The sequence below is a fragment of the Rissa tridactyla genome, chromosome 14, assembly GCF_028500815.1.
Source record: "Rissa tridactyla isolate bRisTri1 chromosome 14, bRisTri1.patW.cur.20221130, whole genome shotgun sequence".
In the NCBI taxonomy this organism is placed as follows: domain Eukaryota; kingdom Metazoa; phylum Chordata; class Aves; order Charadriiformes; family Laridae; genus Rissa; species Rissa tridactyla.
The window spans coordinates 10,581,599-10,599,556 of record NC_071479.1 but is presented as its reverse complement, the minus strand read 5'-3'; the positions used below and the strand labels follow the sequence as shown (position 1 = coordinate 10,599,556).

General features: G+C 47.2%; 1 protein-coding gene across 1 annotated transcript in view; it reads left to right on the top strand.

Moving 5' to 3' along the window:
• CACNA1B (calcium voltage-gated channel subunit alpha1 B) overlaps window positions 1-17,958 on the top strand; it is a 309,084-nt gene that overhangs the window by 243,256 nt on the left and 47,870 nt on the right. The window contains exons 26-33 of the mRNA XM_054220395.1: window positions 3,117-3,213; window positions 5,221-5,381; window positions 6,537-6,674; window positions 7,583-7,784; window positions 9,357-9,521; window positions 10,681-10,791; window positions 10,987-11,070; window positions 15,694-15,699. Of these exons, the coding sequence (XP_054076370.1) occupies window positions 3,117-3,213; window positions 5,221-5,381; window positions 6,537-6,674; window positions 7,583-7,784; window positions 9,357-9,521; window positions 10,681-10,791; window positions 10,987-11,070; window positions 15,694-15,699 (964 nt within the window). The remainder of the gene's footprint in view (window positions 1-3,116; window positions 3,214-5,220; window positions 5,382-6,536; window positions 6,675-7,582; window positions 7,785-9,356; window positions 9,522-10,680; window positions 10,792-10,986; window positions 11,071-15,693; window positions 15,700-17,958) is intronic.

The window sequence follows — 17,958 nt, the reverse complement described above, 5'->3', positions numbered from 1 at the left end:
CTTGCTGTGACAAGAAATAAGTGTGATTTTTCAGGATTCTCTATATGACTTAGATCATAAATCCCATTAACATTTAATTGGCTCACGCTCTTTATTTGCTTAGGTGCCTGAAAGGGAAAAAAAAGAAGAAAAATTAAATCAACCTTTCTTAGTGTCCTTCATTCAGGCAGAAGGAATTTTGTAGGGCTGGAGCTGGCTGCCCTTCACCTCCAAGCTCTCGGTGCAGTCATCCGCACGCCTGCCCATGCGAGGGAAAAACAGCTCCTTCTCTCATAGTCCCAGGAGGAAGGATTTGTTCTGCCCCACCTATTCACTAGTCCCCAGTAGGTCTGTTTAACCTTCCTAGAAGTATTAAGTCCACAGAGGTTGTCACTTCAGGCTTGGAGCCAGCCCTGAGACCTGAGCGAGCTCCTTCAGAGCAGAGAAATGTCTCTGTTCTCGCCTTGACTTTCCCTTCCAGGAGGCCTTACTAGTACAGTTGCTGTTCGGTGCAAATGCACGGCAGCAGTAAACAGGTGTTTACGTCTCCTGGAATCAGCAGCACTGGAAGACGCCTCACAGAAATATTCGGTGGTTCTGCTTGAACCCCGGTGAGGACTGTTGGGGTTTATTTGTTCAGTTGGTACCTGCCAGTGGCTGCTCTGCTAAGCTGGGCTGTGTGTCTTAATCTGCAAACCAGAAACGTGGCCACAAATGATCAAGAATTGGGTATAGTTCTGGACCGGGGTATCCCACCTCTTTTCTTTTTTTCTCTTCTGCCCCAACCACATGTCCCTTAACCCTCTCACCTTCACTCTTCTCTCACCTCTACCTTCCTCACCTCCTGCCTCTTCACCCTGTCTGCCCTGGCTTCCTCATCTATGGCCAGGCAACATGGAGCAACCCAACGATTTGCTTGGTCTTGCAGAGGGGAGAGGGTGGAGGGAGCCGCGGGGGCAGCCAAGGTGATGGGCATGTGCTGGGTGGCCATCAGCCATGGGGCCAGGCTGGCTGGCCAAGCCAGGTGGTATCTCCTCCCCAGTAACCTATTTCCCCTTCTCCTTCCCTCCTGCCACTGACTGTCCTCCTTGAGAGGCCGAACAAAGTGCTTTGTGGCCAGGGCGTCGCTGAGGATCAGACAAAGCTGCCTGGGGAGTAGGGGAGCTCCAGTTTGGAGCTCAGCTGGAGGCTATGGTGACAAGGAGACAGCTGCAGTGACCGTGGCAGGATCGTTGCTTGCTGGGAGTTGGTGACTTGAAAGCAAGTATGCAAAGCCAAACACGGGCCAGATCTTCAGTTAGGCTAAAACCTGAAGAGAAAGCCCGTAAAGGCTGTGTTGGCAATGTCTGCTTCATCTCGACCAGATTGAAGGGTCTCTAATGAGAATCAAAAATTATTTCTTTGAAATATGTAATAGTTAGATTGTGGCATTAAATCAGTCCTGTAAGTCCATGAGTATTAGCTCAATCACCTGGATTTACAGCCGTGCCAACAGTCAGGATCCATCTGCGGCTGATTAAAACATCCCCAAAGCAGCCCTGAAAGACGAGACAGGGAAAGACCAGGTAACTCGCCATCCTGCTCCCCCCTCTCCTCCATTTCGGTTAAATCATGTGCAAAGGCAACTTGTGTTCAACCTATAAGTCATCGGGATACAACCCACGGCCCTCCAGAAATTCCTTGTGTCTGACTGTTTATTGCATTTCAGGACAACCGCAGAGACTGGGAATTGGAGAAAGAGACCAGAGATGAGACAGGAGTGTGTGTTTCTAGGTTGCGGATTCCAGTCTGGTGTTAGTATTGAGCAGTACAGCATTAGGATTGAGTTGTTAGTCTTTTAGAAGTGGATAGATTTCACAAAGGCACCTTCCAGAGCCGAGCAAGGTCAGGCAGCCACGAAACCGGGTGGTTTCCTCCGCTCTCAGTGCTTGTCCCTTAGCAGAGTGCCAACGGGGGGGGAGGCTTTGCAGTCCCCTACCCGCATGTATCTCTTGTGTGTCTCTTGGGTTCCTTATGTTCCTATTGCTTTCCTGTTGGAGAAAAGAAATGTTTAGCAAACTGGAAGAGCATAGAATAGGTATCTCAGCATCCGTTCAACGTGTTATTCATTCACACCTGTGTTACCTCAATACAGTCTCAGACCCAAACCCGTAGTCATCAACAAAACTCTGTTGAAGGTTTTCATCCCATTTTTCACTTCATATGAAACGAAGGGGAATGCCATTGTTTTGCTGTTGGGTTGGAAGGAGATGTCACTGTGTCTTTTTTATGTATTTTGGAAGTGCACGAGGAAAGGAACTCTGTCCTTCCCCTAAAAACCTCTTAATGGTAACAAGAGGAACGGTCTCAAGTCTTGCACTCAGTTTTAACAAAAAGTAAAAACAAAATGTGACTTACAGCACCTGCATGCCTGAGTGGGAAGTTGCCCTAGCACTGTTCCAGGCATGTAATATGCCGTCATATTACATGTTCCTGCATGGGTTTGGTAGCATGTCTTCCAAGAGAGACTTGAGGATGAGGGTACGGGCATGGAGTAGCTCTGGTCCCCGGGAGAGCTCCATCTGTCACCATGAAGGCTCCAGTTCCCTCTGGCCACTGCTTGTCTAGACACAACGTCCCTGCCAGAGAAGTGCAAGAAGCACACAAAGAAACATGCTCCTGTCTCACCCAGGTGCGTGGGAGGGAGGAGACCCAAGTGTGACTTTCTCACTTCTCCTGCCTGGGGCTGGGATGGATATACTGAGCCTCCTCTCCTGGGGGCTGCTGCCCTGGCTTTGACTGTTGCCCTGGTGGGGAGTTGGGGCAGGAAGGTCACCAGTCCCTGGGTGATGCTCGGTGAGTAGTTGGGAAGTGAGCGAAGGCTGGAGAGCACGTATGGCTGAACGCTGCAAGGACCACGTCCTGCCCGCAGCCTTCCTCCTGTGCGGTGATTAACGCGTCTCAAGTGGGTGTTCTTCTCCATCCGCACTCCATCTGCATCCATGGTGAGGATGGCACCCAAAACCTGTAAAAAATCCCCAACAAACCCAAACCACTTCCACAACCAAAACCACACTGGGTACCTATAGACATTTTGATTAGTGACCTGAGGACCAAACAATTCCCTCTGTTGTTCTTGTGCCTTTTATCCCTTGCAGAGGAACCAAAGGCAAGGACATCAACACAATCAAGTCACTGCGAGTTCTCCGGGTCCTAAGACCGCTGAAGACCATTAAACGGCTCCCAAAACTAAAGGTTAGAGAATAACCACCAATCTTTCCTTCTCTGGAGGTTTGCAGCTGATCTGGGTGGAAGCTGATGGACTAAACTTGAGCCAAGTTATTTCTGTTCCTTTTATTTTGTTGCAATTAATCTCTTTGCCAGATTTATAAAAATAGCTGTGCAGATGTTTAGCAAATGTCAAACACTTGTTTCTTTTGCAAACATTGTGTGCAATATTATGAACGATTGTGAAGCCAAATTAAACCCAAACTTCTAAAAAAAGACAAGAAAAAAAATGCAAATAAATTAAATTACAGTTCGTAAGTGTGATGATCTTAGAAATGATGTCGGAGAAAATAGGTTTTGGAGTATTTGACTTTCCCTAGAGAACTTCACATGAATATTGCAAGGTTTTCCACGGTCTGTCTAAAGAGAAATGTCATTGCTGTATGAGGACTTTTAATCTGTTCATCTTTTCTATTAAAGAATATATAGAGCAGGGTTTTATAGCAGTACCCTTTCATCTCTAGAATACTAAGTTACAAAGTAAAAGAAATGTAATGGCCTGTGGTGACTTATTCAACACCATTTCACGAACGCTTTGAGATACAGCCAGCCCCTGGAAGCAGAGAATGGAAGGAGTTACGAAATTTAATAATTTCTGAGTTTTGGGAACTCTTGAATAACTATTGTAGGTCTTCACGCGGCATCACTGCTTGCAGGCTCTTCTCTGTGAGAGACGGGGGAAAAAAGCGATGGGTGCTTTTGCAAGGGTGAAACTATGTCTGGTAATTCCTATTTTCACATAGCGGCACGTAGAAATCAGGGTCAGCTGTTACATAGATTTGCTTTTGTCCTTACCCACAATTCACGCTCAAATAATTTTGATTTTTATGCCTTTTTATGCATACTAAATTTACCTCAAAAGATAAGGAAGAATAACGCTGAACAATGTAGAAAATGGTCTTTATTTGTTTAGAGATTTGAAATGTACGGCTCTTAGGTCATAAAACAGTCAACAGTAGCTCAGTCCTACAGCAGGATGCCGAACGCTTGCTTTTTATTGAATGTCTTCCTTATTTTCAAGCCATTTTACAGAGTAATTTTACCACTTCTAAAGAAGTATTCAGAAAGCTTAATGTGAAGCAGAACACATATTCATATGGTTTGTCTTCAGAATTCTTTCAATTTTATTTTTTTTTTTTTCCTGGATATGGTCTTGCATGCAACAATCAGCGAGATTAATGGAGCGATTAGAGATATTTCCAGTGTTTTAATTCAGGATTTCTGGGTTGCGTCAGGAGTGTAATTTTGTGCCTTATTCGCTTCCATTCACAGAAAAAGGAACAGCATTGTACAAACCGCGCGCTTGGGCAGCGACTGCTCAATTTCTATTATTATGACAAACTTCTCAGACTAAAATTAAACTGCAAATTACTTGTAACAGTGAATCAGTGACTAATAATCAAATAATAAATGTATTTGAGAAGTTCTTTGCAGAGAGTTCTGGAGTGACATATGCTGCCTAGATTAGTCACGCTTGGTTTTGATAGACAGTTCATTAGAAAAATATTATTCGAAGCATTTAGTTGTTTTGTATCTGGTGTATTTTCCTTATTATTCAAACAGTTCAAATAACGGTCAATGAGTAACACATTGGATGAGTTTTTACCTATCCACTGGGAATAAATTAAACACGAGTACGTTTTTCATGTCATAATTGGCCATAGAAATATTTGCTTAGGACTAATATTTATCTCAACGAGCTGTGATTGTCTTTCTAAATTTTACGGGCAGCACCAGACAATTCAGCAGCACAGCCCAACTCGCCAAGAAAGCGGGAGATGCTGGAAGGCGGCATTATTTCTCACAGCTGGAGCATGACTCTTGGTCAAACACTTGGTGTGCAAGTCCATGAAACCAGCCATGGGTTGTAGGTTGGGTAATTACTCCCAAGTGTAATTAGATGCTAGATGCCAAGACATTCGATGCGCTTTTCTTTCCTTTCAGCCCTTTAACTTTGTTCTTCCCCGTCCCCAGGCTGTCTTTGACTGCGTGGTGAATTCCCTGAAGAACGTTCTCAATATCCTCATAGTCTACATGCTCTTCATGTTCATTTTTGCCGTCATTGCTGTGCAGCTCTTCAAAGGCAGATTCTTCTACTGCACCGATGAGTCGAAGGAGCTGGAGAAGGACTGCAGGTACGGCGGGGGGCAGGGGCTGGGGCCGGGGGGAACCCGACTTCCCTCTGGCAGCAGCAGCTCCCTTGACTGTCCCAAAGCTCCACCCGTTGGGTATCTGCTGAGCTTGATGAGTCTCCTGTAAGTAAGAGCAATGCTTCAGCACAATTACCCTAGAGGTGAACTTTCCCTTTTGTTGTTTTAATAGCAGCGTCCTTCCTTGCTCTCATCTAGCGAACGCTTACCCAAATATTTAATGCCATAGGGGAGCAGACTCCTCTTCCCGGGGAGGGCTAGGTGGGATTTTAAGGTAAAGGGTTTTTGAAGGGATGGCCTGACTGCTTTTTTTACCTGCTGCCTCGATTCTTACAGCTCATATGAATTAGAAAAACATAATGAATAATTAATCAGAAGTGAGTCGCTAGGAAGTTAAAGAGCTCCTAATTAGCTAGAAAAAGGGTCAGTGTTTGAATACCTTAAAAGCTCTGTCGTGATTTGTCCTGTGCAGCAGACTGTCAAGGTGCTTTACTCAACGCCGCGTTCATCTCCCTCACTCGCCTTTTTTTCTTGGCACCCAAAGCGCATCCTCAGGCCCGTCCATGTCCGCCCACGCTACCCCTCTCCTGCCACCTCGCAAACACAGGACATGTCCCCGCGGGGGACCGTGTGCCTGCAGCCGCCACGGAGGCTGTCGCCGCAGTTCTTCCTTGCAATAAAGCAGCTATATTACCGAAAGAAACGTGAAACTGTAGAAAAACGTAGGTTGGAGGGGAACTCTCCAGATGGCAGGTGCCTCAGCCCCTCAAAGCAGAACCCAGTTAGGTCCAACTCTGAAGTGGGAACCAGAGACTTCTCCCCACCAAACGGCACAGGTTTCTGTGGGGTCAGAAAATTTGGGGGCCAGCACGCTGTTAATTGATGGCTTTGCTTAATGGATGAATGTCTTGATTACAATTTCTTTCATTTCTGCACCTCAGGTGCAGTTCCTGTGGCTCAAAATGTCTCCAAAACTGGCCTTTATTTCTGTTACAAACCTAGGGCCTGTCTCTTTATTTGTCTTTAATACATCGCACAGTCGGACTCTGCTACTGGGGCTTTTCGATGCCTCCCAGTCAGTCACGCGAAATGGCTGATTTGGTTTAATTCTCTCATTTGGTCTAAAACTGTTTTTCCCAGGGGTCAGTACCTCGATTATGAAAAAAATGAGGTGGAGGCGCAGCCCAGGGAATGGAAAAAATACGAGTTTCACTACGACAATGTGCTCTGGGCTCTGCTCACGCTCTTCACCGTCTCCACGGGCGAAGGGTGGCCAACGTGAGTACCCGGGACCGGCAGGGTCAGTGATCGTCTCGGAGGTAATGGCAGCTTTCCACAGCTCTGCGGGACGCGTAAATGGCAGGTGACCTATGAAATAAGAATAGTCTTTTATCAACGAAGCTTTTACTTTCCCTTGAGTGATTATTGGGTGAATCAGCAGGCAGGGCCCTGCATTTTTCTTGCCGTTCTCCTGCGCTTGCACAGGGATGCTTAGGCTGTTTTCATTACTTAATAGCTTTCGTGCTCCAGTCTTTTGGACTTGCACGCCTTTCTCAGGAGTAAAAATGATAATGGGAACGTAAGAAAATGAGGGGGGAAAAGTATTGTGACCTATGCTGAAAGTATGCTGGGTATGACAGTCCCAAAATTATATTTACTGTTCAGAATATGACTTTATTTTGGCGCAGTTTCCTGCTGGGACACGTGGAGTGCAATTCACGGTCAGGGTTTCTCCATGGCAGGCCTTCCCCATCCTCCACGTTCAGCTATTTCGTAAAATAAAGAATAAACCATACAGCATCAGTCTCCCTTCTCCAGTCCCTCACTGTGTTCCCCTACTTGGAGATCATCTACACCTTTCCTTTCCCACCCTTACTTCACCCCCGTTGACCAGAGAAGAGAAGCCAGATCTAACTGTATCCTCTCCCCTTGGCCAGGGGGATAAGTGGATCTGTACGTAGCAAATCTCCACCATTCTGCAGAATGGTGAAAACGGCGAAGGTTTTCCCTAAAAAATATCCTCAAGGAAAACTTCTTCCCAGCCATAGAGGTTGGGAGCGAGTTTGACCTGAGCATACGTGGAAAACCCTCTGCATGAGTGAAGGCCGGCGAGTGACTATCGGGGTGTCGTTGGTGCTTCACGCTGATTTCATTGACTTTTCTCCTCTCTTTGCGCTTGATTGCAGTGTGCTGAAGCACTCAGTGGATGCTACCTACGAGGAACAGGGTCCCAGCCCTGGCTACCGAATGGAAATGTCTATCTTTTACGTGGTGTATTTTGTTGTCTTCCCTTTTTTCTTTGTGAACATCTTTGTGGCGTTAATCATCATCACCTTCCAAGAGCAAGGAGATAAAGTGATGTCAGAGTGCAGCCTCGAGAAAAACGAGGTACCCGCATCTTCTGAATCTGGAGTTAGCAGCTGGGGGCTCAGAGCACCTCGGTACCGGTGGAAGCCCCCTCCTTGTTCCTCCTGTGCTGTGGGGGACTTTAGGGCAGTCGCTACCTGAGGGTGTGTGGTGTAGAGACCAAACAAATTACGGGTTGTTTCAGCTTCTGCATACAAACACAGCCAGGGAGAGCCCTTGAACGCTGCACATTAGTAAGCACTGTCACACGTCCCCGTGGACCTCACCTCCGCTTCCAAGTGAATATAGACTTGCGTGTTAGCTCAAGCATGCAGGTGTGGACGGAGCCAGAAATCTTTGGCCTTTTAGAGGCCCGTCATCAGAAATCAAACTGAGCTACACTTGCTCCAGCTCCCCAGAGGAACGCTCCTCTCACCAGGACACTTTTGTGCCTGGCTGAGGTGACGTCCTCCTGACGGCAGCCGAAAGTAGACGCCTCGGGAAGAGTGTAAGACCAGGGCAAGCACATATGAAGCTTTTCTTTAATGCCTTGCCAAATACCATCATTTTCAGTTCAGGAACCTCCTGAGCTGAAGGTGTCTTTTCTTTAGTTAGCGGCATCTCTGTATCTTTCTTCCATGAATGTATCCAGTTTCCTCCTGAGCCCATGCAGATTTTTAGCATCCACAACACCCTTCATCTGGCGTCCCACAGCCTCAGTGACCTGTTGTGAAAAGAACCATCTCTTTTCGTTTATTTTGAAACTGGAACCTGATTTTTGATGAAAAGAGATGACTTCTTAATCAATTATTAATTAGCGCATTGTTTGTCGATATGAACAAAAAGTCCAAAATAAAGCAGAATATTTAGAGATGCTTTACCCACACTGTTTTTCAACTGAGCAGAAAACATTTTTGCACTAGTTTAAGACTTTAAATTCTTATCTAAGTCCAAGGTGAGAAAATGCTCCAGAATCAAAAATCCTTGTGGGTAGAAATAAATTTTGGATGCGGTTTTAAACTCGTAGTAATGTGAACAGAAATAGCCAACTGAGAGGGTCTTTGAGAGTTCACCCAGTAATATTTGTTGGATAATTTATTGGTGGGGTTCAGCTCACGTTGTATGAAATGTTATTAGCTGGGCAGGTTTTGCTGTGTGTGAGAACGTACCTGGGTTTCACAATACTTTTTTGTTAAAACACGGGTAACATCTTTACCAATCCTCCGGTTTCTACAATCACGTATCAGGAGGAATTGGCAGAGTGTTTCCTGAAGGGAGCCTGGGGCTTTATAACTCCCTTCCCCTACGCGGGAAGGGATCGGGACCTAGCAGGAGCGGGGCTGGGACGGAAGGCTGTCTCTTAGGATTGCAGGGGGGCAGAGGAGCGTCGTGAGGTTTAATATTTCAGCGAGTGTCCAAAAGCGATTGTAATTTGGGGGTCCTGTGCTGCATTTTACAGGCGTAGTCGGTACTCGCATCGTGTGTGAGAAACATGTAGAAATACCGTCCTCCACTAAATGTGCCGCTTGCTCTCCCAACAATATTATGAGTGATAAAGACTGCCAGCCTTTTTTTTTTTTTTGTATTCTTTTCATCCCGTTTTTTGTTTTGTAGAGGGCCTGCATAGACTTCGCCATAAGTGCCAAGCCACTGACCCGCTACATGCCTCAGAACAAGCAATCTTTTCAGTACAAGATGTGGAAATTTGTGGTGTCCCCTCCCTTTGAGTATTTTATCATGGTCATGATTGCACTCAATACCATTGTCCTAATGATGAAGGTTAGTGGGCTGTTACTGAATCTTTTGGGGCAATTTTGGGCTGGTGAATGCGGTGTTTGCTGGAGAGGCTTTGTGCTCTCAACCGGAGAGCTGGGGGGGTGATCAGCAGGAGCAATCGCCAACTCCTCATCTGCCTGCTGTTGGGTTTAGAGGCCTTGTGGGATTCCTTCGGTCCCCAAAGGGAGGTGGTTTAGGTGTGATGAGATACTGTGAATGTGATTCCTCCGCACAGTGTTGATTTGGCTGGTAGCCCCTTCAGCGTGTGGCCAGTGGGATGGGAACTGGGCTCTGCAGGTCTGGAGCTGCTGGCTCAGCCTGGGCTTCCTCCTGCAGAGCAGGGTCACTTTTTGGGGATGCTCGATATCCAGCCATCCCAGGGAAATTACTCAAATAAGTAATGTAGCGATAGGACGAGGGGCAATGGTTTAAACTAGAGCAGGGCAGGGTTAGATTAGCCATGAGGAAGAAGTTCTTTACACTGAGGGTGGTGAGACACTGGCCCAGGTTGCCCAGAGAGGTGGTGGAGGCCCCATCCCTGGAGACATTCAAGGCCAGGCTGGATGAGGCTCCGAACAACCTGATCTAGTTGAAGATGTCCCTGTTGACTGCAGGGGGGTTGGACTAGATGGCCTTTAAAGGTCCCTTCCAACCCAACACATTCTGTGATTCTATGAAATTTGCAGCAGCGCCAAGCTTCTGGGACATGATCCGCGGTGCCCAAGAGGAAGAGCTGCAGATGGCTGGACACTGTGGATGATCTCCCCTCTTATCCCTTGCCTAGCTTAGAGTATCTTCACAGTCAAGGGGTCACCATATTCTTAGGGTCTGCTGGAACGAAACACAGTTCTGCCCTTGTGCTCTGGTTTTGAGAATGCCCTTCCTCCCTCTTGGTCCATGCTCTGCTTGCCGGGAGATGTACACCAGCAACAGCCTCCCCGTCCTGGGTGTATCGCCAGCTACCCCATTGAGATAGCATGTAGACAATGGCGTGCTTCTGGGGCGGCATGAATAACTGTATTGTAACCCCAAGTCTTGCTTAAAGGGAGCACAAAACCTGGCACTAAAATGAGCAAGAGTCTTGTAGTCAGGGAAGTCAACTGGGAAGGTTTTATTCTGTGAGTGATCTTCCAGTAACAGCCTTTCTTCCATCCTGGTTTAGTTCTATGATGCTCCAGAAGCGTATGAAGAAATGTTGAAATGCCTGAATATTGTGTTTACGTCCATGTTTTCAATGGAATGTGTGCTGAAGATCATTGCCTTTGGTGTGCTGGTACGTGCCTTCCTCCTTTACTTCCAACTGTTTCGTCCCTACGTGAAATGTTTGTATTTCATGACGCGCATTTAAAAACAAACAAAACAACAAAAAAAAAAAGCCTGTGTTGCAAAAAAAAAAAAAAAGGCAAAAAAAAAAAGAAATAATAACCCTTGGATCCCTCTACCCCCTCCTTGTGTTTTCATTTGGCAGAATTATTTCCGAGATGCCTGGAATGTCTTTGATTTTGTAACAGTGTTGGGAAGTATTACTGATATTTTAGTAACAGAGATTGCGGTAAGTACAGATTGCTCAATTTGCTTCATTTACCAACAAAGCTGTACCCTGTCAAGACATTGCACCTTCTCCCTACCAGCCTTATTCCCTAGAGCTGCCCCTGGGACCTGGGGGTGTGATGGTGTCCCGGGGTGACGTGGCAGCCCGTTCCCAGTAGCTCTGCTCTTTCCACGGAGAGGAGCGCAGCTGTCTGCCCCAAAGACTTTCACACAAAAAGAAAAAAAGCTGTGACGGGAATGACGGCGCTAGCGCCTCTGCCAGAAAACGATCTCTCTTTCTCGTTCAGCAAACAGCTCTTAACCCCCAGCCGGTTTTGCCTATTAATGGAAAAATCCTGTTGAATTTAATAGAGGGGAAAAAATCAAAAGGATTCTGGTGAAGACTGGTGGTTTATAGCGTGAGGTGCTTCGCGGGGCACACGCACACGTCTGTCCCTTGGGGTTCCTGCCCAGCCCTGGTCACGGGCAGAGTGAAGGCGACAAGAGGAGTGGGAAGGGGAGAGGTGATGGGAACAGAGCAACAGCCAGAAACTCCTCATCCGGCGCAGTCTGGATTGGGGGAACGTGGTGCTTTTCTGGTGCGTGCACAAAAGCTTTGCCGGGCAATTATTAAAACAAACAAACAATCAGTTTAACAATGACTGCTCTCTCCCTGCTAATGAGTCCCGTAGATTACAAGAAGCGTACAAGCTTGCCACTAAATTCTAGAGGATTTTTCCATAAGGGCAGCAAATGACTGACTCAAACCTTGACAGCCTGATATTATCCAATTTGCAAATTGCTCCTCTCCTCTCCCAATGCATGTTTTAGCTGATGATGCTGTATCTGTACGTGATGAATTTGAACTTGACCATAATTTTTTTTTTTCTCAGTCCCTGGGATTTGCTTATAGATCTGGTTTGTGTGTGCTAAGAACTATGCTCCCCAGACTTCTTTACAGGACATTCAGCTGGTGGTGAAGACCATGTTACTGTTTCTAACAAAATACATTATTACCTTACCTCCTTGGTACAAAAAAAGCACACAAACCCCCAAAGTTTTACTCCCCACACAAATGGTGTTCATTTAACAGTTGGTGAATTCTGTTTTATAAACTTTGGATTACCTTTTGTTTTCAGCGCATGGTTTACAGCCAGGGTAAAGTCACTCAGATCAAACACATGGTCTGATTCACTTCTCTGAGTGCTCAGGAGATGTATTGCACCATGGGCAGGTACTGGGTGCTTTCCTCTGCTCCCTCTCCCGTGGGACAGGCTTTCTTGTCAGGATTGGGGCGCCCAAACCTTTCCCTTGGTTGGAAAATTCATGAAAACCTTTGCAAGTCGGCCCCAAACTTCTCTTCCACCCTTCCTTTGGCCACTTTTACTGGGAGGAAGCAGCACAGCCAACTCCCACATGGTAAGGGAGCCTGTCGTCCCTCCAAGATTGGTATCTTCTCCTTCAAGAAGGTGTCTCCTTCAACACCAAGCCCACAGGCCTCTTATGAAAATCCCCCTCTGTACAGCTATTTTTCAGGCTGAGAGCAGCCGTCAGCGTTGCCCATTCCCTGCTCGGCAGGTAGGGGTCCCTGCTTGGTTAGAAGACCATTGCCTCCCCCAGGGGTGGCCCAGCCTCTGCGAGGGTGTCTGGCACCTGGGGGAGTGGGTAGGGACCGGTCAGGTTGGGCTGCGATACATCACTGAATGTAAGGCAAAGCCACAGCACGTCTGGGGCTGTATATGCATGTCCCCAGGTTTTTGGAAGCAACAGCTGGCCCTCGGCACTATCAGGGGTAGGAAGGTTAGTGTGTGGGCAGAGGTTCCCCAGCCCTTTCCTGGTCTTTGGGCTGGAGAGTAAATGTGCTCCCAAATACCCCCGTGTGGGTCGCAGGCATCGGGGTGCTGGGAGGGACGACATCACCCTTCCACTCTGCAGCAATTTCTCTGGTTTCCAGCATCGATTTGGGGATGCCTTTGAAGAGTCGACTGAATTAGCTCTAAGAGCAGTCAGTAAACTCCACTAGGGTTAAGCTCCCAAGTGCCTGTACAGCTTTCCCTTATCCTCCCAGGTGGTAATGGAGAGGCTTTTGTTTTAGGAGTAACAAGAATCCCTTAAGTCAAACCTTAGAGAGGACTTTCTAACATAGTTCAACAGCTTCCCCTGGCAGCATGTCCAACACAAAGCTGCTCACAAACATGTCTTCAATACAAAAAGCCATATGTCCCCCAGTGCCACTCCAGCCCCTGACCTCTCGGTCCTCTCTCTCAGTCCATAGACCTATTTGAGCTCTGCTCTCTTCCCCTTCTGCAGCATTTCTGCATAGCCACCATGTCTCCTTTCCGCGTGCAGAGAGCGCCCAGAGGTTTCCCCCAACCTTCTTGCTAGACTTGTTTTCCAAAACTCCTTTCATACGACTCCTCTCCGATCTCTCTCCAGCCCGTGGCCACCATCACACTCATCCCCATGAAGGTTCCCCGCAGCCACCGGTGTACACGTCCCTAGGCCACACGCATCCATCTCTTGGCCTCAGATGGGAATAATGGGCTTGAGAGTTCAAAGGCACCATGCCCAGCTTGCGGAAGAGGCCTTAGGAGCTTAGTTTGCTTAAAAGGTGACATTGATGCACGAGTGGCTGTTAATTACACAAGTGGGAGTTTGCAACGGTGCCCCAAAGATTACATTTATAGCAGAATTGTTAATGGCAGCAAATAACGGCAGCTTTCAGGATGTCTTTCACGGAGCAGTTCATTTGCTTCATCCAGTGGCACGTGGTGGAGGTGGCCTTGTACCAGGACCTCCACTGCCCCCCCGAACCTTCCTCTCCTGACAGTCCTGCAGACAGGCTGTGGCCTGTAGGGTGGAAAACCAGCAGAAGGATCCAGCGCTCTGCTCCGGTCCTGGTTTGTTGGTTCCATGATAGCTTGCAACCTGTGTTATTCTGACAGTGCCCGAGGGGAAACCCAAAGCGTGCCAAGGCTGCCTGGGAAACACCAGGGCTGTTTCGCTGCCTGGAAAGTGGCATGGTGCGTGTACAACCCGGAAGAGTTACACTTTGGACTGTCTTTGTAATATGGAACCTGCTATCTTGTTCAACTGGAGTCACACCTTAAGTCACTTTAAATACTTCTGGAATTTAGAGCCAATTAAAGAAGAAAAATGTAGAAAAGGGCTGAAAGCCCCGCTGCAGCGCCAGCGAGCGTGCTGTTTGCAGAGAGCAGGGACCAAGCCGGGGACCGGTGGGTGCCTCGCTCGCAGAGCACAGATCAGCCCTACGGCCTGGAGTCTTTAATCCCGCTGCCTCTGCCCAACCATTTTCCACCCTTTACTTTTCCAGGCAGGGGAGAGTAGTAGCTAAGAACCGGGATGAACATCTGCTCCACACAAAACTCCACGGGTAGTGCTTAACCCCACTTCACCACCGACCAGGGGCGCAGCAGCCCTCGGCACCCTCTAACGGAGCTGAGAATCACCCGGGAGGAGAGCAGGTCTTTGCTCATCACTGTGTCCCCAGCGGAGGACGCTCTCTTCTCCAGCTGCCTTCCTCGGCTCCAGGCTCTCCTCGGCTGATGGGCAGCCGTGGGGCCGGTTGGGTGGCAGCCCCCGTTAGTCCTTCCCCGGGTGTTCAACCCGTTTGGTCGGGAGAGTTTCTGGGGCTGAGAAGCCCAGGGGACAGCCACAACTTCAGCTCGGCTGTCAGCCTCCATCTGTCCCCGTAACCGCCGCTCGCGAAGCTCTCCGGCTCCTTGCAGAGAGGGGATGCTTTCTGGGCATGACTTTGAGAGCAGGCTCGCAAACAGTTGCAGGAGCACCGCTTTTCTCCTGTCTTCCAGCTATAAGTGTTCTCCAAGGTAAATAAACCTGCTCTCCTGGGTGGTCTCATCTCGAGAGACCAGGCTTCCACCAGCCGTGCTGCATCGGTACTTTTAACGCCCTGAAAAGTAAAGATAAAAGGAAAAGAAATGTGTTGATTAATTGGTTTATTTTAATTTTGTAGTCACGTCATATGTAATTTACTTTGTGAATGCAGTGGAAAATATATATATACACACACATATTTTTTTTATTTCCTTAGGCAAAAACACGTATGTCAGTTTTTTCACCCTCCCAGTAATGGGAGCAAAAGAGTCCGAAAGGCGGCGTTAAGGAGAAGGTGTCCTTGCGGGCACGGCTGGCCTCAGGAGGCCAAATGGGTGTTTGGCAAACTGACATCTATTTCTCTGCCTGGAAATATAAAAAACCATACCGAGAAGTGTTTGTGAATTGTCTCCCGATTTGCATTGCAAAACGAAATGCAAATAACTACTGCACTGTCTGTGTTACCTTTAGGATCTCAGAATCTGTTTTGGTTTGAAGCATTTTTTCTTTATATAATTACCATGAAATAACACCCCCAAAAGCCCAACAGTTTTTTTCCAGTGAAATTTTCAGAGTTTCCTTTTTTGCTTGTCCTGATTACTCATTTTCTCTTTTGTTTCCTGTTTTGTTCTTTATTTTCCTTATCTACCTGCTGAATCACGCCATCCAATCAACATACAATGCGAAAACCATGTCTCCGTCTGTATGTTGTGCACCTGCTGCTCAAAAAAAAAAAAAATAATTTGTAAATAATCTTGCAAATATCCATCCATGAAAACATCACATATAGGACACGGTTGGTTTCATTGAATTTAAACAATTATTTAAATTCTCTGCTTTTATTTTCTCTCGTTTTTCTTTGGTTTAATTCGTTTTGATGAGATTTCCGATTGCACTGGTGAAAAAGCCTCACTGCAGCGTGCCCCAAAACTGGCTTCTGTTCTGCATCTTCTTCCCCTTGGCTAATTGGTGACGTGAGGCAAATGCAGTTACCAATAGCCCGTTCTCCGCTGTTTGTTACACCTGCCAATGATAAAGGGGAGACTGACACTTGCTTTATTTTGGTGGAAAATTGGATGAGAATAGGAGGGAAGGATGCTTCTGGATGACCCGGAGTAGAGGAGATTTGGCTGGCTGGGAAAACCCTTCCTTTTGTAAGCGGAGGTACCAAATTCGGTTCTCAAAAATCCGGTTTTGTCGTCTTTTACGACGAGGTGCGGCGAGCTTTCTGCAAAGGGAAGCAGTACGTTTAAGAGGATTGCCTTACAGGTATTTTAAGCCCGTGGTTTATGCTGTATTGTAAGGCAAAAAAAATTATTGAAGTTATTACTGACTTGCTTCCCTCAAATCCAAAGAGAAGTCATAGGAAAGAGTGATTTTTCTTCAACTTTGAAAACCCTTTGTGGTACTGGATATGAAGGCATTTTGCCACCACAGTGGACACAGGATGCAAAAGCAAAGTTCTCAAGTAAAATGCATAAACCGTGTTACGAACAGGGCTGAAAAGTACAGGGAACCCGATCCCACTGGGAATTTAGTGCCTGATTCCCAAGATGCCTTTAGAAATACGAGCCTCTGTCTTTGAAAATCATAAATTAAGCAGAAGAGGATGAGTAAGGAAAAATACAACTGGAAAAATACAATCTAAAAAATAGAGATATATTCTTCCATTCTTAATTATCTTGGCTATGGTTAATAACGCGAACGCGACCATAAGCTTATCAAAAATACTTGCTTGGCCACCTGACAACAGCTCTTAGGTCTGTGTTAACATCTGGACTTTCTGTTGCACAGTTGCTGTTAAGAAACAAATCAGAGTGAATCGACACGACAGACTGCAAATAAGCTCCAGTGCAGGATCACAGGAGGGAATTTCCTGCTGGGAAACAATGAAGAAGAAAATCACAATGTAGAAGTTGAAAGTTTGCATAGTGCCATCTGAGAGGGGAATCCTCTGCATGTGCTGCGGTGGCTGGAAGCATCGCAGATGTGTGGGAGCCACGAGGGCACCTTTGGGCAGTTCCCCCCTGGCCCAGGCAGGGGAGAGAAGTGTTCTGGCATCAGCTGTGCATGTGAAAATATACTGGAAAAACCAGCTTAGCTCTGTTGGGCCAAATTTTCGCCTTTTGCTGTCCACATTGCAGGTTAAAGATTTGAATTCTTACCCTGCAGTTTGTTCGGATCGCAGTCTCTACAGTCAGATGTGCAGGTCCAGGCTCCTTCCATCACTTGACATCCAAGTTAGATCTTGGGAGCACCAAGTTGCCCTCCGGAGCTGTCTTCCTCCTCCTGCTGCAGATGGTGGGAACCTACAGTGACTCCAGCAGAAGCACCAGAGTCGAAAGGTTGTGTGGAACAAGGAGAGACCTGAGCATCACACCGCTTATAAAATCCTTTTCCAGTGTTCCTGGCTCGGGATGAAAGGACACGACATGATATGCCTGTGATGGCGGAGTCTCCAAGACACAGGCAAGTGTGGCAAAAATCTGCAGCCTCTTAAAATCAGCAAGGGTTTCGCCCAAGCTTCAAAGGAAGCCAAGACCCTGCGCAAGACTCAGTAGCTCTTCTTCAGTACGGGCAGTGCCACGGACATTTCAATGGGAACACAACCATTTCCTCTACATTCCTTAGCAGAACAGGTTAATTCTTGTTGATGCCAGGTGAAGAACAGCCAAAGCTTCCAGAGTGATCCCATCCTTGGCTTGGTCTGACCCTTCTTCCCTCAGCTCTTTTCAGCTTTGGGTGAGCCCTTCATTTTAAGGACAGAAATCTGAAGTTTCAAGTTGAGGGGGGGTGTTATGTTCCGCAACTGGGCCGCAGGAAGAAGCGGGGATGAGCAGCCCAACTTCTGCCGAGTTTATCACTTTGTGGCAGCGTAACGTAGCCCCCTTCCCTGAATCCTGCAGAGCACGTCCAGCCATGACACGAAAAACCTCATATTCCCATTGCAGGTTTAAAAACCCAAATCACTAAATCTACCGAGCTGGTGGAGGTCATTCTGCATCCCTGTGGAGAGTGAGCACAGCTCCTGCGTCGGGGAGGAAACCGCTTTGAT